We start from the raw sequence: 20471 nt of genomic DNA, 5'->3' as shown, positions 1-20471 counted from the left end.
AAAATCACTACTAGAGACTTCGTGTTGCAACCAGATGAGAACTGTGGGATCGGTTCTGCTCTGTGCAAGTATTTGGCAGAAAAGACACAGCTCAGAACCACACTCATTAGTTTCCTGCTGTAAACTGTGCACTAGCTTTGCACGCTGTTAAAAAGCTGCCATGTTTCACTTAAAGGTGCCTGTGTTTCAGTGCACCGTGAAGTAACCCACCATATCACAGAATGGTAGAGTGCTCTATGATATATGAACTAATAATACACAAGATGATTTTATTACTTAAAATGGAAAAAGCTGCTTAACAAAAACCCAGTCAAAACAAGCAAAGAAAATCCAAGCTCAGACAACTATGCCTATTTCCCATTCACCCACTGATGCATAATGACTCATGATATTTGAATGCTTATGGTTGCTGATCTTAAATTTTAAGGCATTTATATTAAAAGATTAAACTCAAGGACTACTGCTCTTAAAAAGCAAAAGCCTTCCCAAACACAATTTGCTTATCGTAACTACAAGTTAGCCCGCTATAACAGAAAAGGAGCATGAATAGGTATTTTTTTAAAGCTTTTTTATTCTATATTTTTTACTGTTTGCGTATTGCATATAGAGAGCATTAGTGCATGTCTTTTTGCTCATTGCATGGTTCTTTCCTATAACAGGATAGGAAAAAGATGCTTTTTCCCAGTGCAAAACTGAGACTGTAAGAACGACAACAACTGACAGGAGTACCTAAAAACAGAGAACATCTGATTTGGGAGCTCAATAGTCGTTATTTAAATTAAATGGTTCATTTAGGGATCTTCTATGCCATCTGACTTCCTAAGGTGCATTCAGGACATGTTTTCAAGTTTTCTCCTCAAGTGCAAGGGCTTTTACCAATAAAAATACGTGATAAAAAAACACAGACAAGAGTATCAAAAAAATACCATGATCCTGGACGAACAGGCTTCATAAAAAATACTCAGTATTGTCAGATGGGCAATAAAATCATAGAATTCAGCAAGGCTAATGTTGGATGCTGACTGTTTTTGGACAGTGAGCTTGGTCACTACCATCACGAAGGAACAGCAAGACCAGTAAATGCTCTACTGATAATCAGATAATAAGGCAAACTCCAAGAAATTAATCTGACTGAACTGTGAATTTTAGCCTCCAAAGGCCTTTGAATTCCAGGCCAATTAAACCTATGAAGAGGAAGATGTGAGGTAATCCTATATTGCATGGAAATCAATAAAAGGTATTAAAAAGTAAAAAAAAAAAAAAAGGTGGCTTTATCCCAGTCCAGTCAAGTGTCTCCTGAATACTTCAGCAATAGTGCAGCAGCTTTTAATTTCTGTGAAGTTTAGCTCAGTTAGAAACAGAAATATCCCTGCTCTTTTTGGAGCCAAAACTCAAGACAGCAAGCCAGCTCCTGCCTTCATTGTCACCAAGCTCAGAATTTGATCCATTTGCTGAATGTTCTAGCAAACCTAAGCATAAAAACTGCATGCCTGAGTTTCACATGAGGTCACCAGTGTGCCTGGAATAGCACTGGACTATGTGATAAACTAGATTAGACATTTAAGAAACCAGCCGCTGCTGAGCATCCATCAGGACACTCCGTTCACCCTTACCTATCTGCCACGCGGGGTTCAACTAACACTCACTTTGCCATTTGCTTGTCTCTTCTACCGATATTTTGATGGTGGCAAGTGTATTTCTAAAGGATAAAGCAAGATGATCTTTGAAACACTGAAGACGATCTGAGAAACATTAGCCAAAAAAATAATGAAGTGATATGACAGCCATTCCTCTTGAAAATGCTTCAGGCATTATATTAATCTTCATACGCACCTATCTCCTCAAGAATAGTCTGAACGCTGGCAAAGGGGATTTGCTTTAATTAAGACAACTCTCTGGCATAGGTAAGACATTTTCCTTTCTTGCCTGTTTTCCCACTCCCTCAAGTCGGCTTGACAGTGCACCAGCCCATGCCACTAGATGAAAGGATAAGTAATAAGTGGTTGTCTGTGGCCAGATCAGAAAGTAAGGCTGCAGTGGGGATACGGCCAGGCACATCTCTCACAGACAGAAGCTAATACAGCCAGCCTGGCTAGCATGCTCAGCACCCAGCTCTGTAACACACATCAAAGCAGGCGCAGTAATCAGTAATCTAACGTCCGGTTTTTTTTGAAATCCAAACCCATAATCACGAAAGAATATCCTACATCAGGTTTTAGCTCTCCTGGACTCCATACTAAAGGTTCTTCCCGTAATATTGCCAGCAGACAAAGCCATGCAGGAGTCTTTTCTTATACTAAGAAAACCCAGGCAACACTGCAAAACAAGTCACTACAGACTCCCCATAACCTAAAGGAAATAAACCGTGACTTCCAAATCAGCTGGACATTTGGAGAACAGCTGCTTACCTGTGCATTCTTCAGCTGTCTCTCCCGTTTCAGGTGACTGTATGACATCTGTTGGCCCTGTAGCCATGATACGGTCACTGAAATAAGAGGAAAACATTGGTTAACTTTTAGTCCACCTTCTGAAAAGGCTATGGTCCCACCCAGCATAAAGAACGAACGTTGCTGGATCCCTTCTGAAACTGCATTCCCAAATGCTTATCACAAACAGGGCTTGCACACTTATTTCGCGCTTCAGTCACAGAGCTTTTCCTAATTTTTCAGTAACGGTTACTTCTCTCGCCAATACTAACAAACCAGTCTCATTTCTCACCAGCACCTCTTTCTTTTCTAGGAAATCAGGATCAAAGTTTGCATTAAATGAAAGAAGCCATTAAACACACCCAACAGAGACTGTAATGCTTCCCAGTCTCAGAATAATGAATCTTTATGAATGCTATCTGCTAGAGAGTGACAGCTCCACGCTACTGTAAAAAACATCTTAAGTAAGAGCTGCACTGCTGAGCATTCATGTAGCAGAGTGTCCTCACAGCAGGCACCAAGCTCGTCTGTCGGTACTATAAAAATGAATTAAGCATCAGCACTGAACCATCATCCTGGGCTACGCTACATTTGTGGAAGCCAATAGATCAAATTTATTTTGGATCCAGTGCAATCAGCTTTTAGCCACAAGCTTTGAAACCTTATCGCAAGCAGGGCTATTGATCAACCAAATTAGCTGATGGCATCATCTTCCTCCCTGATGAAAACAAAAGTTCAGTCTAGTTTTAAGATCATTCAATGTTAACTGGCTCCACTTTGTATTTTCCAAGACTCCTAAATGGGTGTCTGTCAGAGACAAAGGAATTAAGCAGCAGACCACAAGAGTTGCAGGAGAAATGTCAAGTAACAATGGAAATGTGGCAGTTTAGCAGGGCAGCTCATAAATACTGCCCTTTGTTATGGGAGATATCCAAGTGATACATTTACATAGCAGTTCCAGTATGCTGTGCCAGGATTTAAAGAGTAAGAAAACTTTATTAATAAATGAAAATACTCAGAAACAAGCCCTGCTCCCTTTTCTGCATATGCCTTCCAGAATAATTTTCTACCTCCAAGTGGTGTAACAATACTGATCTCAGCAGCAAGCAAGATTACAATTATATATTAATTTGGCCAATCAGTCAACTACTGTATTTTCTTCTGTATCACCCCCACCTCCTCTGATCTGCCAGCTCCAAGGGTACTAGTACTTCAATACGACCTCATGGATACCCCTCATTCTCAGATAACCTTAAAACATAAGGTGCACAAAATCAGAGTTGGAGGCAAAGGGACTGTTGAAATAAAGGCAACAGGCCATGGATGTAACAGACACAAGGCTCCTGCAGAAAAACAGTTTGGAGTAAGCGTTCCCTCTGCTATCGCCACAGACATACAAATTGCCATGCTGCTGTACTGTAGAGAGAAAAGGAGGAGAGGGACTGCTATTTCCTTCTGTTTTAACAGATCATCCGTGAGCTGTGCACAGAGAAGTGTATTAATGCACTGCACTTCCAAACAGTCTCATCCCAACCTGATGAAATCAGTGAGGAAGTCCTTACAAGAGAGCAGGGCTGCCTATGCCTTTTCTAAATAAGACACACTGAAGATGCTTTTGAAACTATTGTTAGACAGTACCAAGAAGCAATAAGAAACAAAGCTTTTAAGATTTTCCCTTTGGGATGATCATTACCATTCAACTCTTCTCCCTCTTTATCCCACATCTCATCAATTACCTCTGGAAATATCTGTATTTCCTGAATATTTTGATTAAAGTGGTCATCAACAGGTTTTCACATAGACTCCTTCTCTGTATTAAAAAGAAATTTGGACCCATTTTTTTCCCCTCAACTCTGTATACTGTGCACATTGGTTCTATTAGACTTTCCTTCAGGGAAAGAACAGTGTATTTGAAATGAAACACCAAGAAAACACTCAAAAAATTTGCAGTGGCAAGCTGGCAAGTCCCCACACTTCAGCTTATTTTCACATAACATATGCAGGCCTGATATTTGGCTCATTTGCACCTCTAATTTCTGCTTTGCCCCCTTAAATAAAATCAAAGCCAGTCACAATGTTGATTGCAAATCCAGCTTTGTTTTCACTGGCTCTACATTTCTTTAAATTACTCCTTCATCTCAGCTGCTCACTCACGATCCTTCCAACCCTTGGAAAGATTTTGACTGCTGTGCTTATAACTGCAAGCATTTATTTCCATTTGGTATATCTTTTTTACAAGTAGAAGTATAATTGCAAAGCAGTTCAGCTCCAAGGCAGTCTCCTTACAGTCAAATCGGCTCCTGCGTTAACTCAGTTTTATAGCTGGGCTTTCTGGGGCTAATAGAGGTCATGTGTCAGGCGCATTAGGAACCTGTGAACGTACCCTATTTAGGGCCTAATGGTTTGGTGCCTTTCTGTACGTGATGACAGTGTCACTACTGCTCAGAGAACTGAAGAGTGACTTGAGGTAAGGAACACCACCGCAGATTTTTCCGGCCTTTACGTTAACTAATATTTAAATGACAAGAAAAAGAATATTTACAACAAAGTGCAAGTTACATCATTAAAAGACTAATGAAATATCTTAAGAAAAGTTAACATTCAGACAACATTTAGACTTCAAATTCTGGTTGCAGTGTCTTGCACTTTACAGAGAACAGCTAGGAAAAGTTCTGGGTAACAAAAGCTAGCCGGGGGATCAATGTAATGGAGAGAAAGAGGATGAAACCCCATCAATAAAAACATATGTGAGTGCACAGGCGCTAACTGATCGAACCCCCAGACATCCACCAGTTGCAGCCCTTAATAACAACTGACAGACGCAGTGCTGCACGTGGTCAGGATGTATCAATAACGTGTTTGTTCAGTTCAATCAGCGGCACGAAACACGTGCACCCTGCGAGCCTTCCCACAGCACTACGCCATCAGACAAAGTTTTAAACAAATACAGTATGTGTATTGATTTTTACTGATAAAAATATCGGTTCAAACAAATGGCCTTTTGCAGCAGCATTTCCAATATTCTTTGGGCCAGGAGATGCTAGAGGACATCCGGAAGAAAGAGCTCACAGAGGGATGAAGGAGATTCTCTCCGCCGAGGCAGGCGGGAGGGTGGGCAGGCGCAGGAGGGCAGCAACAGGTCGACAGCTATGGCCAAGGGGGCAGGCAGGGATGTCAAGTCCCAGCTGCTGTTTGACTCCCACTCGATGTCCAACAGTGGGCATATCTGCCTGTTCCACAACTTCATAATCCTGCTCTTACTCCCCCTTCACACAGCGTTTGCGATCCCTGCATATGCACAGGCTTCCTGCTGCTGAGGTACAGTACAAAGAAGATGCTCGCTCTCTGCTAGACACCTTACAAACCAGGTCTGATGCTGCCCGGTAAGCTTCCGGCGGTAATTCCCATGCAAGGCCTTGGAAAAGACTGAAGGCTTCCCGAGAGCAGCAAGGATCCTGAACACAGTGCTCATCTCTCTCTGCACAGGGCAATGGGCTGGATTATTAAACCTATGAATTAATGAATTACCAGCAAACAGCAAAGAGTTTTCCTGTACAACTGCAATCAAAACAAATTTGGCATGATTGGATCCAATTTGCCATTGGAATTTGTAACGCCAGGGTGTATTTTAAAACACTAAAACTCCTATAGAGTTGCAGGGATTTCTTTACTTTTCAAAGCAGGCAACAGGAGGGAGTTAGCAATCAGCACTGTGCTCATCTGGTCTGATGGTTTAGATATATGCTCCCTGCTATCCTGTACACAACTGTCATTAATAACCCTACCATGCTGAGGAACTAATGAGTCCTGGAAATACTGTCCAGGAACAGGGCAGATACAGTCTTGACGCCCTTTTACAAACCGTCTGGATTGCCCCACAGGAGGAGACAGCGATAGGGCTAACACCGCGTAATCCCAGGGCTGTCTTCTGACCGTTCCCTCTGCTCAGCAGAGTACAATACGTGCACACGTATTAACATGTGTTGCATGCGATCGCTAAAAAGAGAAAAGACAATTCCCTTTCACTGCTTGGTTTGTGTATTCAAAGGCTCCCGGGAAGTTAATGTTGCATGGGACTCAAGTTTTCTCCATGTAACAAAAGCCCAAGACTAACAGAAACGCCTTCTGCTCAGCCTCAGAAGACACACAGCCTCCCCGCTGTCTGAAGGACAGGAAGGAAGACGACGTCGGAAGAAGATGAAGCAGGAGAGTTGGAGATGCTGCACAGTAAGCAAGCCCCTACACTGCCTTTAGTGTTTCTTCAGCCTCAGTCCCATCCTTCTGCATGAGTCTTCTGGAAAACCCTGTGAGAGAGAGTTCCAAGGAGATGCTGACCGCTGAATAGCCTCCTCCCTAACAAATAAATGCTTGAGGAAATTAGGACTCAAGAATTTTATCAGGCACTGCATTTGGTTAGGGTCTTGAGAGCCTAAAGAAGACAAAGACAACTGGCTAAAGAGGTGAAATGTTTGCCTGGAGCTCTGAAAGACCATTTTCCTTCAGGCAACAAACATCATCTGAACACAAATTATGGTCTGCATTTCAGGAAACATGCTTTGCATAGCAAGATGGAGCAACACAGGGAGACTGCACGTGACTCATCCCATCCTCTAGGCCACCACCGTGCAGTCAGCCTCCCCCAAAACACACTTCAAGCTGCAGCAGGGCCTAAGGGAAAGCCCCTCTGTCTTTCCTGAGTGGCTACTTTCGTAAAAACACAGGACGAAAGAAGCTTTAAGATTCAGATCACGTTCTTCAGCAGAAGCAGACTGACAGGTTAAATTTTTACTCTGTCTTATTAAAGCACGTTAGAGGACTTTGTTCTGACAAAATGTGGTTGGTTGCTTTCCTCCCTGGGAACCCTGCAAGCTCAGGAACTATCAATGAACTTGTTAATCCAATGACAGTAAGTGAGCCAAATTCTGTCTCTGCAAGTTCTCCCTCTGCAACCCCACTGAACAGCATTTCAGAGCCAACAGGAAAACAACAGCAGAACCAGCAAGATTTCCATTCAATTTTCAGATCCCCTGAGCTTATCAGAAGCTGAACGAACAAAGCTCCCATTGCTCTCCGTGCAAGAAGCCGAGCAAACTGCACTTCAAGGCCCACATTCAGGGCACACGCTGAACGGTGCCACAAACAATTTTGCTAAAACGGTACTGCACAACATGACGGCGCGTATTGGGATCTGACCTTGCACAGCTGATCTCATCATACTCTTCTACAGCACAGTGTTTCTGGGACAAATTTCCCACAGCCAGTCAGCTTTACCGGAGGACCCCAGCTGGACCATAGCCGTTTTAAGCAGGCATAAGGGAATGGCGCAAACAGCAGCTTACGCTAGGACTCTCATTGCTGCCCCCACTGATAACAGCGAGGGGGGAGCTTACAAAGTTAAAGACGACTGCTCCTGTCATCTCTACGGCAAGAGGGAGAGTTTAAGAAAGTTTAAGGCCCTTTTGCACAGATCGCAAACAACACACTAATAATAGCTATCAGGAAGTCTGGATAAGCAGCCTGACAATATTTAATATCAATAAAAATACTCTCTCCCAGGATCAAACAGCATCAGATAACACTCAGCTCCTACCCTTGAAGAGATATCCAGAGCAAACAACTGTTCACATAAAAGAGACCTACTCACAGCTTCCACACTGCATTCGGACAACACACCCCTCACAGCCCTCCGTCCCAACGCCTTCGCTTCACAGAGAAGGCTTGCCAGAAGACAGGTCCCAACGTGCTGAACTCCTTTTACCTACAGCCTGCTCTGAGGAGCCTGTCTGACAGCGTTTCTGAAGGACTTCTGCTATTCAGCAGTGCCCGGAGTATCATGCGCTGCCCTCCCAGTGAGCATGTGTGTGTAACGCTAATGGAAAGCAGCTGGTGGGCTGAAGCCGACTTTAAAAAAAAAAAGTAACAGGAGGAAATGCCTTTCATACAGTCACACAGGCTCAGTCTGTAATTGTGTGAGAAGCCAAAAGGATAAGAAGGGGGAAGGGCAAATGAGACAAAAAAACGTTCCCAAGCTACTACAGAAAACAGAGTGGAAATGCACATGCACTGCTGTTACCAGTCCAGGACCTGGGAGATGTCCCTGTCCCCTGCATCCTGCCCCATCTCCACAAGACTCACTCCCTCTCAGCAACCCTGTCACTTCCCAGATCACTGCAGAAAGCTCTCCTGGCACGCGGGGACACGACCGCAGCGTGTGTACACACACCCACGTCGGCTGAAACCTGCGGCAGGTACCAGCAGCAGCGTAGCTGCTAGTTTGTGCTCAGCTGGCAAGGCTGAATCTACGTCCAAACTACGATGGCTTTGCAGCACTCGGCACCCACACCAGACAGATTAAGCTATGTCAGGCTTGGTACCTCAAGCAGCCCTCACACCCCTGATTAGTCTGCAGTGCTTATTAGCGTGACCTTGTGCAGTTGCTGCCAGTGCAGGGATCCCTACTGCAAGTTTGCATCTGCCCAGACAACAGGCAGAGCAAAAGGTAAGAAAAATGCTTCTGCTTAGCCTACCCCCAGTAACAATTTATAGCATAAATTTTGCAGTGCATTTCCAGGTCTGCACAAATCAGGAGAAACATGACAGAACCTTGCTCAAATCAAGACTGGCAAAAACATAGTCGCCATGTGAGCACAGGCAAGAGCTCAGCCAGTATTTTAGGCCCAGACTGCCTCCACTGTAAAGCAATGTATATTAACTGACTTTGGTTGAGTTGCACCACGTGGCATCAGCATAGGAATAAGCCCGTGCTTCTCCTTTGTAGTAATTCCTTTTCTTTAAACTACCACTCCAGGGAAATTTCAGGAAACAGCTGGAATGAGGCTCTTCCACTCTTCCTAAAAAGTAAAAGCAGCAGCAAAGTCATCCAGCAACCACACTAAGGAACTAGCACACTGCCAGCAGTAGGAGACCCTCTCAGACCTACTGGACATGGATACATTTTGAACAGTCGCGGGCTGGGGGGGAGGCGGGGGGAGAAGGGGAACATGCATTTAAAATCAACAAGGACATCACCAAGAACTGCCTTGTCAGTTATGGAGTTACACCCAGTAAGCATTACTGCCTTTGGAAACAGTTTCAAGAGTAAAGCAACAGGAAATGTCAAGCCACTATCACTAAACAACAGATGTGCCCCATGCTAGCACAGTCAAGGTGCCAGAGAGCCAAGCATGGGAATAAAAATAAAGCTTACTGTCTCTGCCTCGCCATGTGTAAATTCAACAAATACACTTCCTCTTCCCTTCCCCAAACCTGGATGGTGAGCCTATTTGTCCACTGTTTTCTAGATTATATGTGCACTTTTAACCCCCTCTCCAAACCCCTAATTCATATCGTTCCACTTGTAGCCTCCCAGAACAAAGCTGGATGACTGATGTTCGACCTATGGTGTGAAAGGCCCTGGGAGTCCATGGGCTGCTTCACCAGGGTCAGTGAAAGGTAGCTAAGAAAAGCAGTCTCCTGTCAGCTGGCTTCAGGATGCTCTACAAGAGCTTGAAAAACTGCACGTTTGAGAAAACTCCATGGAAATTGTCTGCATTGTATCTGCATACTGTGAAGGTGACAATCATTAGTTTAGACAGTAAAGTCTTTGAGACAGAATTCATTTTTTAAATATATCCTAGCAGACTGAGACTACTGGACTGGTACTCAGCAGAACTGTCCATTTTCCCTGGCTTTCTCACTGGGTAACAGGGAAAATTATTGGACTACTGAAAGTAGGCAAGTTATTTATTGCTCAGCTTTGAGTTTCTTCACTTGTGGAATCCCAGGGGTCATACTGAAATACTTGGAAAACCTAAGGAGCCCTACAGAGGGGCTAAGCACTACCACCACAAGGGGAGACACAACAGAGTCCCTCCAGTTGACATCACTACAACGTGCTACCACTGTACAAATAATAAATAACAAAAATCCTAAAATTTTACAAGAGTGACCTACATACCTACCGTGCCCCTGTATTTGAATTTCACATTGGTTTCCAAGATCCTATTCACACAAAATCAGGAGAATCGCTGCATCCTAGGCCTGAAAGAAAGAATCTGGAGACCTTTTTAACAAACTAAGCTGTCTGAACATTGCAGGGAAAATGGTGCTCAAACAATAGCAAATTGAATGCCAGAACCGAAACATGTGACCTTAGGGTATGTCAAAGCTTTTTTTTAATAGGGTTTTCCAAAATGGTCACTTATCCCTCAATTTGTGGGTTAAAGAATAGCTTTAGGACAGGAAAAAATAAAAATCAGATAGATCAAGCTGCCCAGGGCACATCTGATTCCAAAAGGATTTAATATAGACATTTAGTGCTCAGGAATTCAAACTGCACTGAAAAGAGAAGAAGCTAACAGAAATCTCCAGGGCTAACTGTACTATAAATGTTCACTTTGAGGATCAAACTGTCATAAAAACAGTCAGCCATCTTTTGGCTGTAAGAGCAAATAAAATGCAGGCTTTGTGGTCTCAGAAGCTGTCTTTGGCAGCGAGGTCAGGAAATCTCTCTTCAAGTCCCCAAACACTGTTGGGGCAACGTCTACTGCCTGTACACACAGAGAAATAAAAGCAAGGCCAGCTCCTTCCTATGTTGAAACACACTGTGTCTGGCTGGAGAAACCCCAGGAGCTTCCACTGCCTGTGGGTATTTCTGGAATTCAGATCCCATTTTGGCCGCTGGTCTTAGCCAGAGCCACGGGAAGGCCTAGGGCAGCTTCTAGGCTTACAAAAGGAGCTCTTCTCCTCGAGCTCCTTTGGAGTTTGAGGGTCTCCCTTCCTTGCTTTTAGGGAAACCTTCTGCTGTCCATGCTCCTCTTTCCTGGCTGCTCCCTCTGGAGCCTCAAGTTAGCAAGCTCCCGAAGCGCCCTTTTAACTTGAAGCACATGAAGGCCCCTTACAGCCAAGGGAGATCATTCATGTGTTTAAACCAATGCCTGAGTCATCTCTCTCCCAGAAGTATTTACCGACTTTTCTCTTTAGTGTGAGCAGCCGCTTAAAAGGGATTCTGCGTTTCTGAGATTCCAGCTACAAACACCTCTCTGCAAGTCACACAAGCCTCAGCATCCCCAAAGAAGTTGTAAAAGGAACACGTGGCCCATGCTTGCAACTTCATGTTCATTATGTTTAATTTTTCAGACTTTGGGGCAGTCAAGAGACGTAGGAACTCAAATCCCTAACCCCAAGAAGCTGAGGGTTAAATTCAAATGGGAATTATAATGCCCAGGAAAAAAACATTTAAGCTAGCAAAGAAGGAAGCAGGGGTGGGACTCCCCGTTAGAGTAAATAAACAGAGCCAAAGTAAGAAGATCTGCGCTATTGCTGGTTTGCACAAATGGAGTATCAAACTGTGTTTTGAAGAAGGCAATAGCACCAGGGAGCAGAGCGGGTACGTAACAGTAGAAAGTCCCAGGAGGGGAACAGCAAAGACAGCAAGGGCTGCAAGAAGGGTATTGACAGCAGGGCACTGGGGAAAAAAATCATACGGGGACCGACATCTGTAAGGTCTTAGCAGGCCAAGGGCTACAAGGAAAGAAGGTAGCAGTAAGACAGATTGCATTTTTTGAAGGAAAACAATGAAATTTCAACTTCTGGAACATTCTTTTCACAAAACTGAGAGGATCAAAAGTGGTTTGATTGCTGTAGTGAATCAGCAAACAAGTCCTCTGCACCTCCTTCAGATTTTTATTGTCCCCCATATACAGACAGTTTGATGATTAACACAACGTCCACATCATATTCTGCGCTAGAGTGTTCAAAATACATCCCATTTGCCTCTGAACTTCCCTGTGGACCAGAACTATGTTGTTAGATGAGTGACACTTAGAAGGCCTGCCAAATGCGCACAGTTACCTTTCTTAGGATGAATAAGCATAAGTGAATTCATCATGAATAAAAGTCAAACATTTAGTTCACTAATTAGCACCAGATCCCTGGAACTCTGAGGCCAAAAGAAACAACCACCACAAAAATGTGAAGCTGGAATGCCGCCTTAACTCTGGCATGGATGGTTAAAAAGCAAAATCAGGCGTCTTTGCACAGCAAAGTTATCCTGCTTTGACTGAAATCGCTTCCCCCTCGATGAAGTGACACCCCCCAGTGACATCCCCCAGTGAAGTGACATCCCCCAGTGACAAAGATACCAAGGGGCTACAGCATCATTACACAATACACTACGCCACAGGATACCTTGGTGCCACTATACCTACAGATACGCAGCAGCATGCACTGGTATCACGATACAGTTAAAAAATGAATAATGTGTGTGTGGCCCAGGCCTCAACTTTTTCCTGTACAGCATGTTTGAAACGCGGAGATGTTCGCACAGTCCTGACTCTTAACACAGTGATGAACTGTGACAGCTCAGCATCTGCAAGCAAACCCTGACAAGATATTAAATGACCGACTTTAAACAGTGACTCCCACAATGAAGCCATGAAGGGCCACCTGCTCTCTCAATACAAATATCTATTAATAATAAAACAAGAAGATATAAAAAGATCTGCAGTTAGTATTTGCTGTATTCAAAACACTGGCTAACTGCTTGACCCATAACAGTTTTACCAAGCTTGAAACTGCAACAGATTTAGCTCAAACCTATAAACTTACATGATTTTAGAGTGGAGCTTTTGGTACGCACCTATGCAACTTGTGCTCAACTGTTTAACAGCAGTAACCCTTAAGAGAAAACAAAACAAAATCAACCTTCAGAATTACCTCATCATGAGAATTGTTGCCTGTCTCCCCTCAAGCAGATTCATCTCGGAGTTACCCAAGTTTGGCTGATAATCAGCTCCAGCTGCTGTACACCAGCTCACTTAGGTTATCTACTGAAAGCACAGCTTGGATCTAGTACATTTTTGTCATAAGTATCTATAGCCAAATTTCCGCTTTTAAAACCAATTCTAGGTCTTCACATCACAGCTTTAAATTTTCAAGGATCCTCTGTACAAGGAGGAAATGACAAATTAATCTCTCCAGATGGCTGGAAGAGTACAAAGCTAGACAATGAGCAGTAGAAGTTTCTGCTTAAGGGAGAGAACAACAGGCAAAATTATGACAAGATGTTTTCATGGCTCAGTCTAGTAAAATAAGGTAGACAAAAAACTGACAGCCAAATGGTGCATAAGAGTGAGAATCACGTCCAGAGGATTGTCCCAAACCGAGAAGTTTCTGCTCCAGTGCAAGAGAAGTAGGATAGGCAGCATTAGAGGTGCTCACCCATCAAATACTCAGTACCTTGGTGGTGGGGAAAGGGCTGCTCTGCTGAAGCCAAGCAGAGGGGCACGCGTGCCGGGATTTCCTCTGCTTACAGCCAGCCAATGCACCACATCGCTGTGGCTGCTAAAATCAACACTGTCCAGAGAGGAGTGTGAACAGCGTGAGAAGGACTGGGAGAGGTGGAGTGACTCGCTGGCCATCCTAAGCCTCAGCTGAACTTCTTGCACAGAGATGACTCAAATGGAATGAATCAACAAATAGAAAGAGCTGATCTTTTGGTTAATAATACAACACTATTGTACTGATCGTGCCCAGCCGCCTGCAGTACCACAGCTCCACCATCGCCTGACTGCTTTTGTTCACCCTCTCCATTTATACTTGTGTGAGAAAATACAGTTTAAGTTTATACACATGTAATACCAGGCAGGGCGGTGAACAGTCCCTGTGGGCAGAAGACAAAATGCCCACCAATCGCCACATACAGGAACAAGCTCAAAAGTCGTGTGTTCCAAGATTACCCGAGAGACCCGTACTGCCTGGGGAGTCCTTTCAGCTCAGCTCAGCTCACCCTCTCTGACTTGGCTCCGGTTATGGGAACTCTCCGCTTTCTACAAAAGCACACCCCTTTTCCTGTTCAATGCTTCGCCCCTTGCTTCCTCTGTAAGCCCTTTCTCGAAATCTGCTGTTGTCGCCTCTGTCGGGATCCAAGGATTCTCTCTGCTCTGGTGAATGTGCTTTCCTGGATAGGAGCCACCTTCTATCCTCAGATGTTTTCATCTCAAAAAAAGCCACAGAAAAACCGTTAGTGAGTGACTCTTGTCCTCCCTGGGAAATAATGTGTTGAAGAGGTGTACAAAAAAGACAAGTAAACAAACATATTTGTTTGCAAGCATTTTATCTCACCAGAACTGATCGGCTGCACAGACAGACCCCAGATCACCAAGGGGCCGTGGCAGTAGCTCCAGTAAGTACTGCTGTCGGGTGCCTGCCCCAGCTCTGCGGCAGCACCCACTGACTCCAAACTGCACTGCCTCCTGACGGCTGCCTTCCTAAATGAGCCTAGGGACTGCTGAGGAGCCAAAGCCAGGTATGCAGGGGGACGCTGCAGACGGGGATGGCCAGGGAACTCGGTGTCTCACTTTAAATGGTCCGTGAGCCCTGGAGAGATGCTCTCGGGGCTCCACGTCTAAACACGTGCCCAAGAGCAGAACTTCGCGTACTGTGGAGAGTCGGCAAACACAGCTACTTGGGCCCCGCTGTGATTTCGTGGCTCCGAAAGGCAAGGGATGCCACAGGAAGCGAATGAGCTGCTGACAGAGAAGAACCAACAGTTTTAAACTGCTTCCCTTCCCCATAGCGCCAAGTCGCTACTTCAGTAGCCATCAACTGTGCTTTCAACCCCTTCCAGTTCACTTGCTGGTGTCCAAGCTAAAACAGCAGCTGTTTGCTATGGACAGGGAACCAAAGGCTCTAAGGAGCTTACATAGATAAAAAAGCTGTACAAAATGTATTACGCACCTAGGATGCAGGGACTCCTAGCGCTCCCTCCCCTGTGAACCCCTCCAATAAGCAGGATGGGGCCAAGGGAGCAGGAGGGGAGGGAAGGGTGCAGACAACAGCCATCTCGGCTTAGTTCACTCTCAGCCAAGCAGGCAGCACTATCCCATCTTTGCAACAATCCCAGCAAACTCTGAAATCTCTTTCTGACGCTCATCTAAACAGGCAATAACACAAGGTACAGCAATAAAGCAACAGCACCTAATCCAGTAAACAAACTTCACCAAAAGGCATGGTCATAACATAATTTAAACTATGCAGTGTCTTTCATCTCAGACAAGCTAAACATGTATTGAAAATTATACTGATACGTCCCTTGATAAACTGCTTTATCCAAATGCTGAACTTGCGTATCGGCATTTCTTGACAATTTTGGACTGCAAATAAAGAATACAGTACCCCATTAGAAGCGTAGAGATTGGCACAGCAGCACACATCAAACTGAAATATGTCCATAATTCTGGGACTGCTTGTGAAAGGCACCATGAAATCTGGAGTGACCACGTTAAATACAGATCAGTTAAATACGTTTTCTTATAGTCTGTCATAGAAACCATTTCTGAGCTGGTATGCGAGGTCTTCGGCCAAATATTTTATATAACTTTTAACATACTGTATTTGTCTTTGGAAATTGGCAGTTTGCATTGACCATCAGTGAACCTTATTATTCAAGCAACCACATTTTCAGCTCACAACTCTATATTTGGCTGGTATCAAAAACTGAAAGACAGTTATGAACAGATTCCTTCACAAGCTTTAGAAAACTGCATCGCTTCTGGCCAGAATTGATAGTCTTTTCTGACATCATACTAGGGCCAAGCACAACACAATTTTTCAACACGGATGAGCTACAAAATTTTTGGAAGAACAACAATCTGGGACTATGCAGGTTGCAGGTGCTCTTCAAAGAGAAATATGAAAGCAACCTACCACTTTTATTTCAGTGGAGTGGCAGCCACACTTGGGGCTGTGGTGAAGAAGTAGCCGGATAAGGCTTTGGGTTGTTTTTTTCCCCCTATGTGACATCTCATAAAAAGAGCATGAACAAAGCAGAGGGGTAGGACACACTGTGGCAAGATCAGATTCAGACAGACACTGTTGCAGTGCACAAAGGCAGAGCCTTTGCTTCCCCTTGCAAAACGTGGGGGAGCGCAGGTAGATGTGACAGCAGCAGAGCAGAGAGCTACTCAGGGCAACTTTTAAAATAGCCCAGGTGCTTTAGCTAGAGCCAGCAGCTCACAGCCCTGGACGGACCCTCTCCCAGCTTCTGGGGCAGGTTTTACAGCCTGTGCTGAACTCTGTGCTGCTTTGGCTAAATCACTGCTGGTACCCAAGCCAACAGTTTAAAATATAAAAGTCACTTCATTCCAGAATAACTTTCATTCACAAAGCAAACTAACCGCTCCAGGCAGAAGGTCCACGTGAGCGTTTGGGGAAGCTATTCCAATGACCCATTTGTCCAGAAAGACAAACTCTTCATGTCAAACTCCCAACAAATTTCATCCAAAACTAATCTCAGGTGCCAAACATCACTTTTACTTAACATCTTAGACTCATTTTAACTGCCAATAATCACAGCCAAAGCAGCATATAAAATCTGTAAAGACTGCCAAGTATTAATAGCTGCACTAATCTACTTGGGAACTTATCACACGGCTGAAACAACACGTTGAGGAATATAATCTGAATAGACACCCAGTGCTGAGACCTAACTAAAGAGTAACAAAAAAGAAGAATTTGTTGGAGAAAACAAATTAATTCTTATTAAAGAGGTGGAGATCCACCAGAAAAGAAGTGATCATATGCCTTGTGAAAGAAGTCTCATCTACTCATCCTTTTTAGCTTCTCCCACCTTTCCAAGTTTGCTTTAAGCGCGTTAGATTCTGGAAGACATTGGAGAAAAACAACTTAACGTAAATGAAACAGCGTAAATTGATTTTCCCTGTCAACACAATAAAATACAAGTGCCAATCCCTCTGCCTTCATCAGGTCTCATTCTCAGGGTTTTTGTTAGTTGTGATCACACCCTCCTTCTTCATCTAAGGTAGACTTACTTCCCAAATATTTAGATCCCTCTCAGAGACACTGTTAGGAAATTCAAAGGAGGAGAAGAGTCAAAATGGGATGAAAATGCTAACTGAAATCCAATAGGAATTGAGTGCCTTTGAAAATCTGTATTTCCATCAAATTAATATGAGACAATTTGGTGGTATGAAGGATATAACCTTTAGGAGAGGGAGAAGGAGAAAGAGTTGAATTGACGGCTTCATTTTTGAACTGGAGTTTTTTTCCTCTGCCAACCAGGACTTCATCCATCCATTTAAATGTCATAATTAATATCTTAAGCCTCAAGATACTACTTTGTGAGCCTTTTCACTGTGAATTTTCTCTCTCTTCAGTCCTATCCTGTATGCAAGAATAGAGCCCTCTACAGTCTGCTGATGAAAAACATTATCAAAAACCACTGCTCAGCTTTTGCAGCTGAGAATTTCATTCCATTCCTTAGCAGGGAGAATGTCCGAGGGAAAAATAAAATGTGTCTTCATGGTTGTTTAAAGCACAAATACAAACGCGCATTGTCCCATCCTCTTCTCCCTTTGCAGCCTGCTCCAATAGAACATGACAGTGAAGCAATCAAAATATTTATTTTAAATAAAACCAAATCTCTCAACAGGGAGCAATCACAGCAACAAACCTCAGGTTGCTTATACAAAAACTGAGCACATCAAGTTCTCAGAGAGTATATAATGTCGGGTTTGTAGCAGAGCATTTTTAAAAGCCAATGTGCATTTCTGTATTTCTCTTTTTATTTGTTAACATATAATCAATGTAGCTAATCAGTAAGGAAGAGGGTATTTTCCCTCTTGCTATAATTAGACAAGAAAAGGTTCTTAATTCCTTTGTCAATATTTAGTGTTTGCCACGGTACTTACACCTGAAGGAAAAAACCTGCTCAATTTTCATTAGTTTGGTTTTTCAGTCAGAACTGATTCTTTGCACTTTTGTACTCAGAATGGTACTTCGGGATCAAGGCATAAGCACTTTGTTCAGAGCTGCTGATGCAGTAGAACAGAGACTGAATTTTAAAGTACCCACTAGGCTCGGCTCACTTTGGAAAGGTGGAGGGGAGGGCTCAGCATCACACTTACTTTTTACTTTTCAGGCAACTGTAGAATCCAGCCATGGTCCTTCCTGGGAGGCGTACGTGCATTTAATTCATCCTTGCGCGTGGATGCCAGCACAAAGATTCTGCAGCTTCGTATCCTGCTCACCAAATGCCCGCACACACGCTCAAGAAAGCCAGCATGCCGATGCAATTACTAGCCAGATAAAGTTCCTGATCTGAGGCCCTCAGACTCTGCTGAACTGGGTCCAAGGAGGGCTGTGCTTGTTCCATAAATGGTTACGAATTGTTAACTCCCCCTTTTCCTGTCTCCTTCCAGCTCTTGGTAAGCACAGCATCCTAAGTGTAAAATACCATATGGCATTTGATTCTGTCTCCCTGTGGGACTAATGAGAAGCTTGGTTGTAATTAGGATGTGAAGAAGCCCCGAGGAGTATATTGTTAAACAGAAAAAGGCTACAGAAAATACTTGCGACATGGCTGAGATAACCGTTAAAAACTGTAGTCATTCTCCAGCACGTAAGGGGTGCATGGGACCTTCCAGAAGAGTCATTATCCCATCTCTCTGTAAATCACAATCTATTCTAACAAGCCACTCTGCACATTAGGTGCCACGATGCACCGAAGAGTACTGTTCCCTTGTTACTCACAGCCACGGCTAAGGGGGCCCTCACTGACTGTGGAGGGAGGAAAATGCCCACCATTTAATGCTGGGTTGCAGCTACGTTCATTGGGGTGACCCAAGGCTTGGGGACAACCTAGCTGCACACATTTCTGATACTACATTGCATTAAATTCATATGCAAATGAATTTGCATAAAAGAGCAGTTAATGACTCCTCTTGAGGTAAAAGCGGAGAGGTGAGGCAAGATATCGCGTGTGCTGCCTGCACACAACCGGGGAGCATCAGCAGCCACCAATAAAGTGTTAGCCTGTTCCTGTTACATGCCTTGGTAAGAATCTCAGCTTTTGATTTAAAAAAATGCATGCATATTTTAATGCAGTAAAGTCGTACTCTCATAATTGGAAAGGAAAGACACTGACTCCTGAAAGATCAGAAGAAAACCACACTTATTCATATTTCTCAGCTAGCACATGGTATTTGAATACTTGGGTCTGGCAATACAGCAAGAAGGAGTACTGTAAGAGCATTCCTAATGAGCGTCTCTTAAAAGTGCTGACTAGCAAGACTAACTCTAAGGTGGACCAGTTCTTCTGGACTACTAGGAAAAAATATTTTAACAGCTTTCTCCTCAGAGAAACATGAAGTTTGAGAAACGCAGCTTGGAGGAGGTCTCCTGCAGCCTGGCCTAGGAGTCCCCTAGCCCCCTCTGTTAGAGCAGTTTCATAATGCTGTAGAAACTTGAAAACTATGAAAGGACAATTCCATTTCTTTATTCTCTGTGAAGTCCCGTATATAAAGGAAAGACACATCACACAAATGTCAAATGACAGTAAATGCATGGCCATCATAAACAGGAACAAAATCATATTTAAGTTCCCACTTAGCAGAAAAGAAAAGAGAAAGCTTGTATATACAGCCAAGTTTAACGTTTTCCATAGAATAACTGCAAATCAAACCCGGCCTCAAGAGGACAGTTTTTCTCTGTCTCTGGAAAAGACAAAGTAAAAGTGCAATAACAATAGTTACAGTTTTACCTAAATGAGTTTCACTGTTGTCCTGAATTACTGCATTTGGCACAATGACACCATGCTGAACTCCTAACTCAAAAAGGCAAAGGCTAGCTAGCAAGCGCTAGCCTCCACCCAGCAGAGAAAGCCCACAAAAAAGGTCAACATCAAGACTACGGTTATAGGGTAACAACCACCAGAAGGAATTCCCAGAGATTACTAGGGAAACGTTCTGACTGGCTTGAGGTACAAAACCTTGGATGCAGGATTTCATCTGAAATCGGACTGGCATTTAGTTCAGAAAATGCTGCCAACAGAAACATTTATAGTAAGAAATAAAGGAAACCTCATCAGAAAATCACATTTCAATTTAAAAGCAAGAGAGATCAAATGGCACAAAATCCAGTGGGAAGGCCCAATCCCTAAGTCCAGTGGAAGGGTGTAATCCTCATGGCTTTGGAAGAATGTCATCATTTTAACTGGTGTAGAATGGGGCCCACAAGCTTCAAAAG

The 20471-nt window shown here is 43.7% G+C and overlaps 1 protein-coding gene across 21 annotated transcripts in view; it reads right to left on the bottom strand.

Moving 5' to 3' along the window:
• KIAA1210 (KIAA1210 ortholog) overlaps positions 1-20471 on the bottom strand; it is a 64109-nt gene that overhangs the window by 27975 nt on the left and 15663 nt on the right. For 5 of the 21 annotated variants that reach the window (XM_068957639.1, XM_068957647.1, XM_068957643.1 and 2 more), the window contains one exon: positions 2409-2485. In XM_068957639.1, coding sequence (XP_068813740.1) covers positions 2409-2475 — 67 coding nt within the window. In that variant the 5' untranslated portion in view covers positions 2476-2485. Of the gene's footprint in view, positions 1-2408; positions 2486-7619; positions 7802-8066; positions 8398-9143; positions 9182-13142; positions 13202-18352; positions 18532-20471 lie in introns of those variants that run through there. The other 16 variants (XM_068957650.1, XM_068957651.1, XM_068957633.1 and 13 more) reach the window with 12 other exon arrangements.

This window comes from Struthio camelus, chromosome 11, assembly GCF_040807025.1.
Source record: "Struthio camelus isolate bStrCam1 chromosome 11, bStrCam1.hap1, whole genome shotgun sequence".
Classification (NCBI taxonomy): domain Eukaryota; kingdom Metazoa; phylum Chordata; class Aves; order Struthioniformes; family Struthionidae; genus Struthio; species Struthio camelus.
This window is presented reverse-complemented; position numbering and strand designations above follow the sequence as displayed.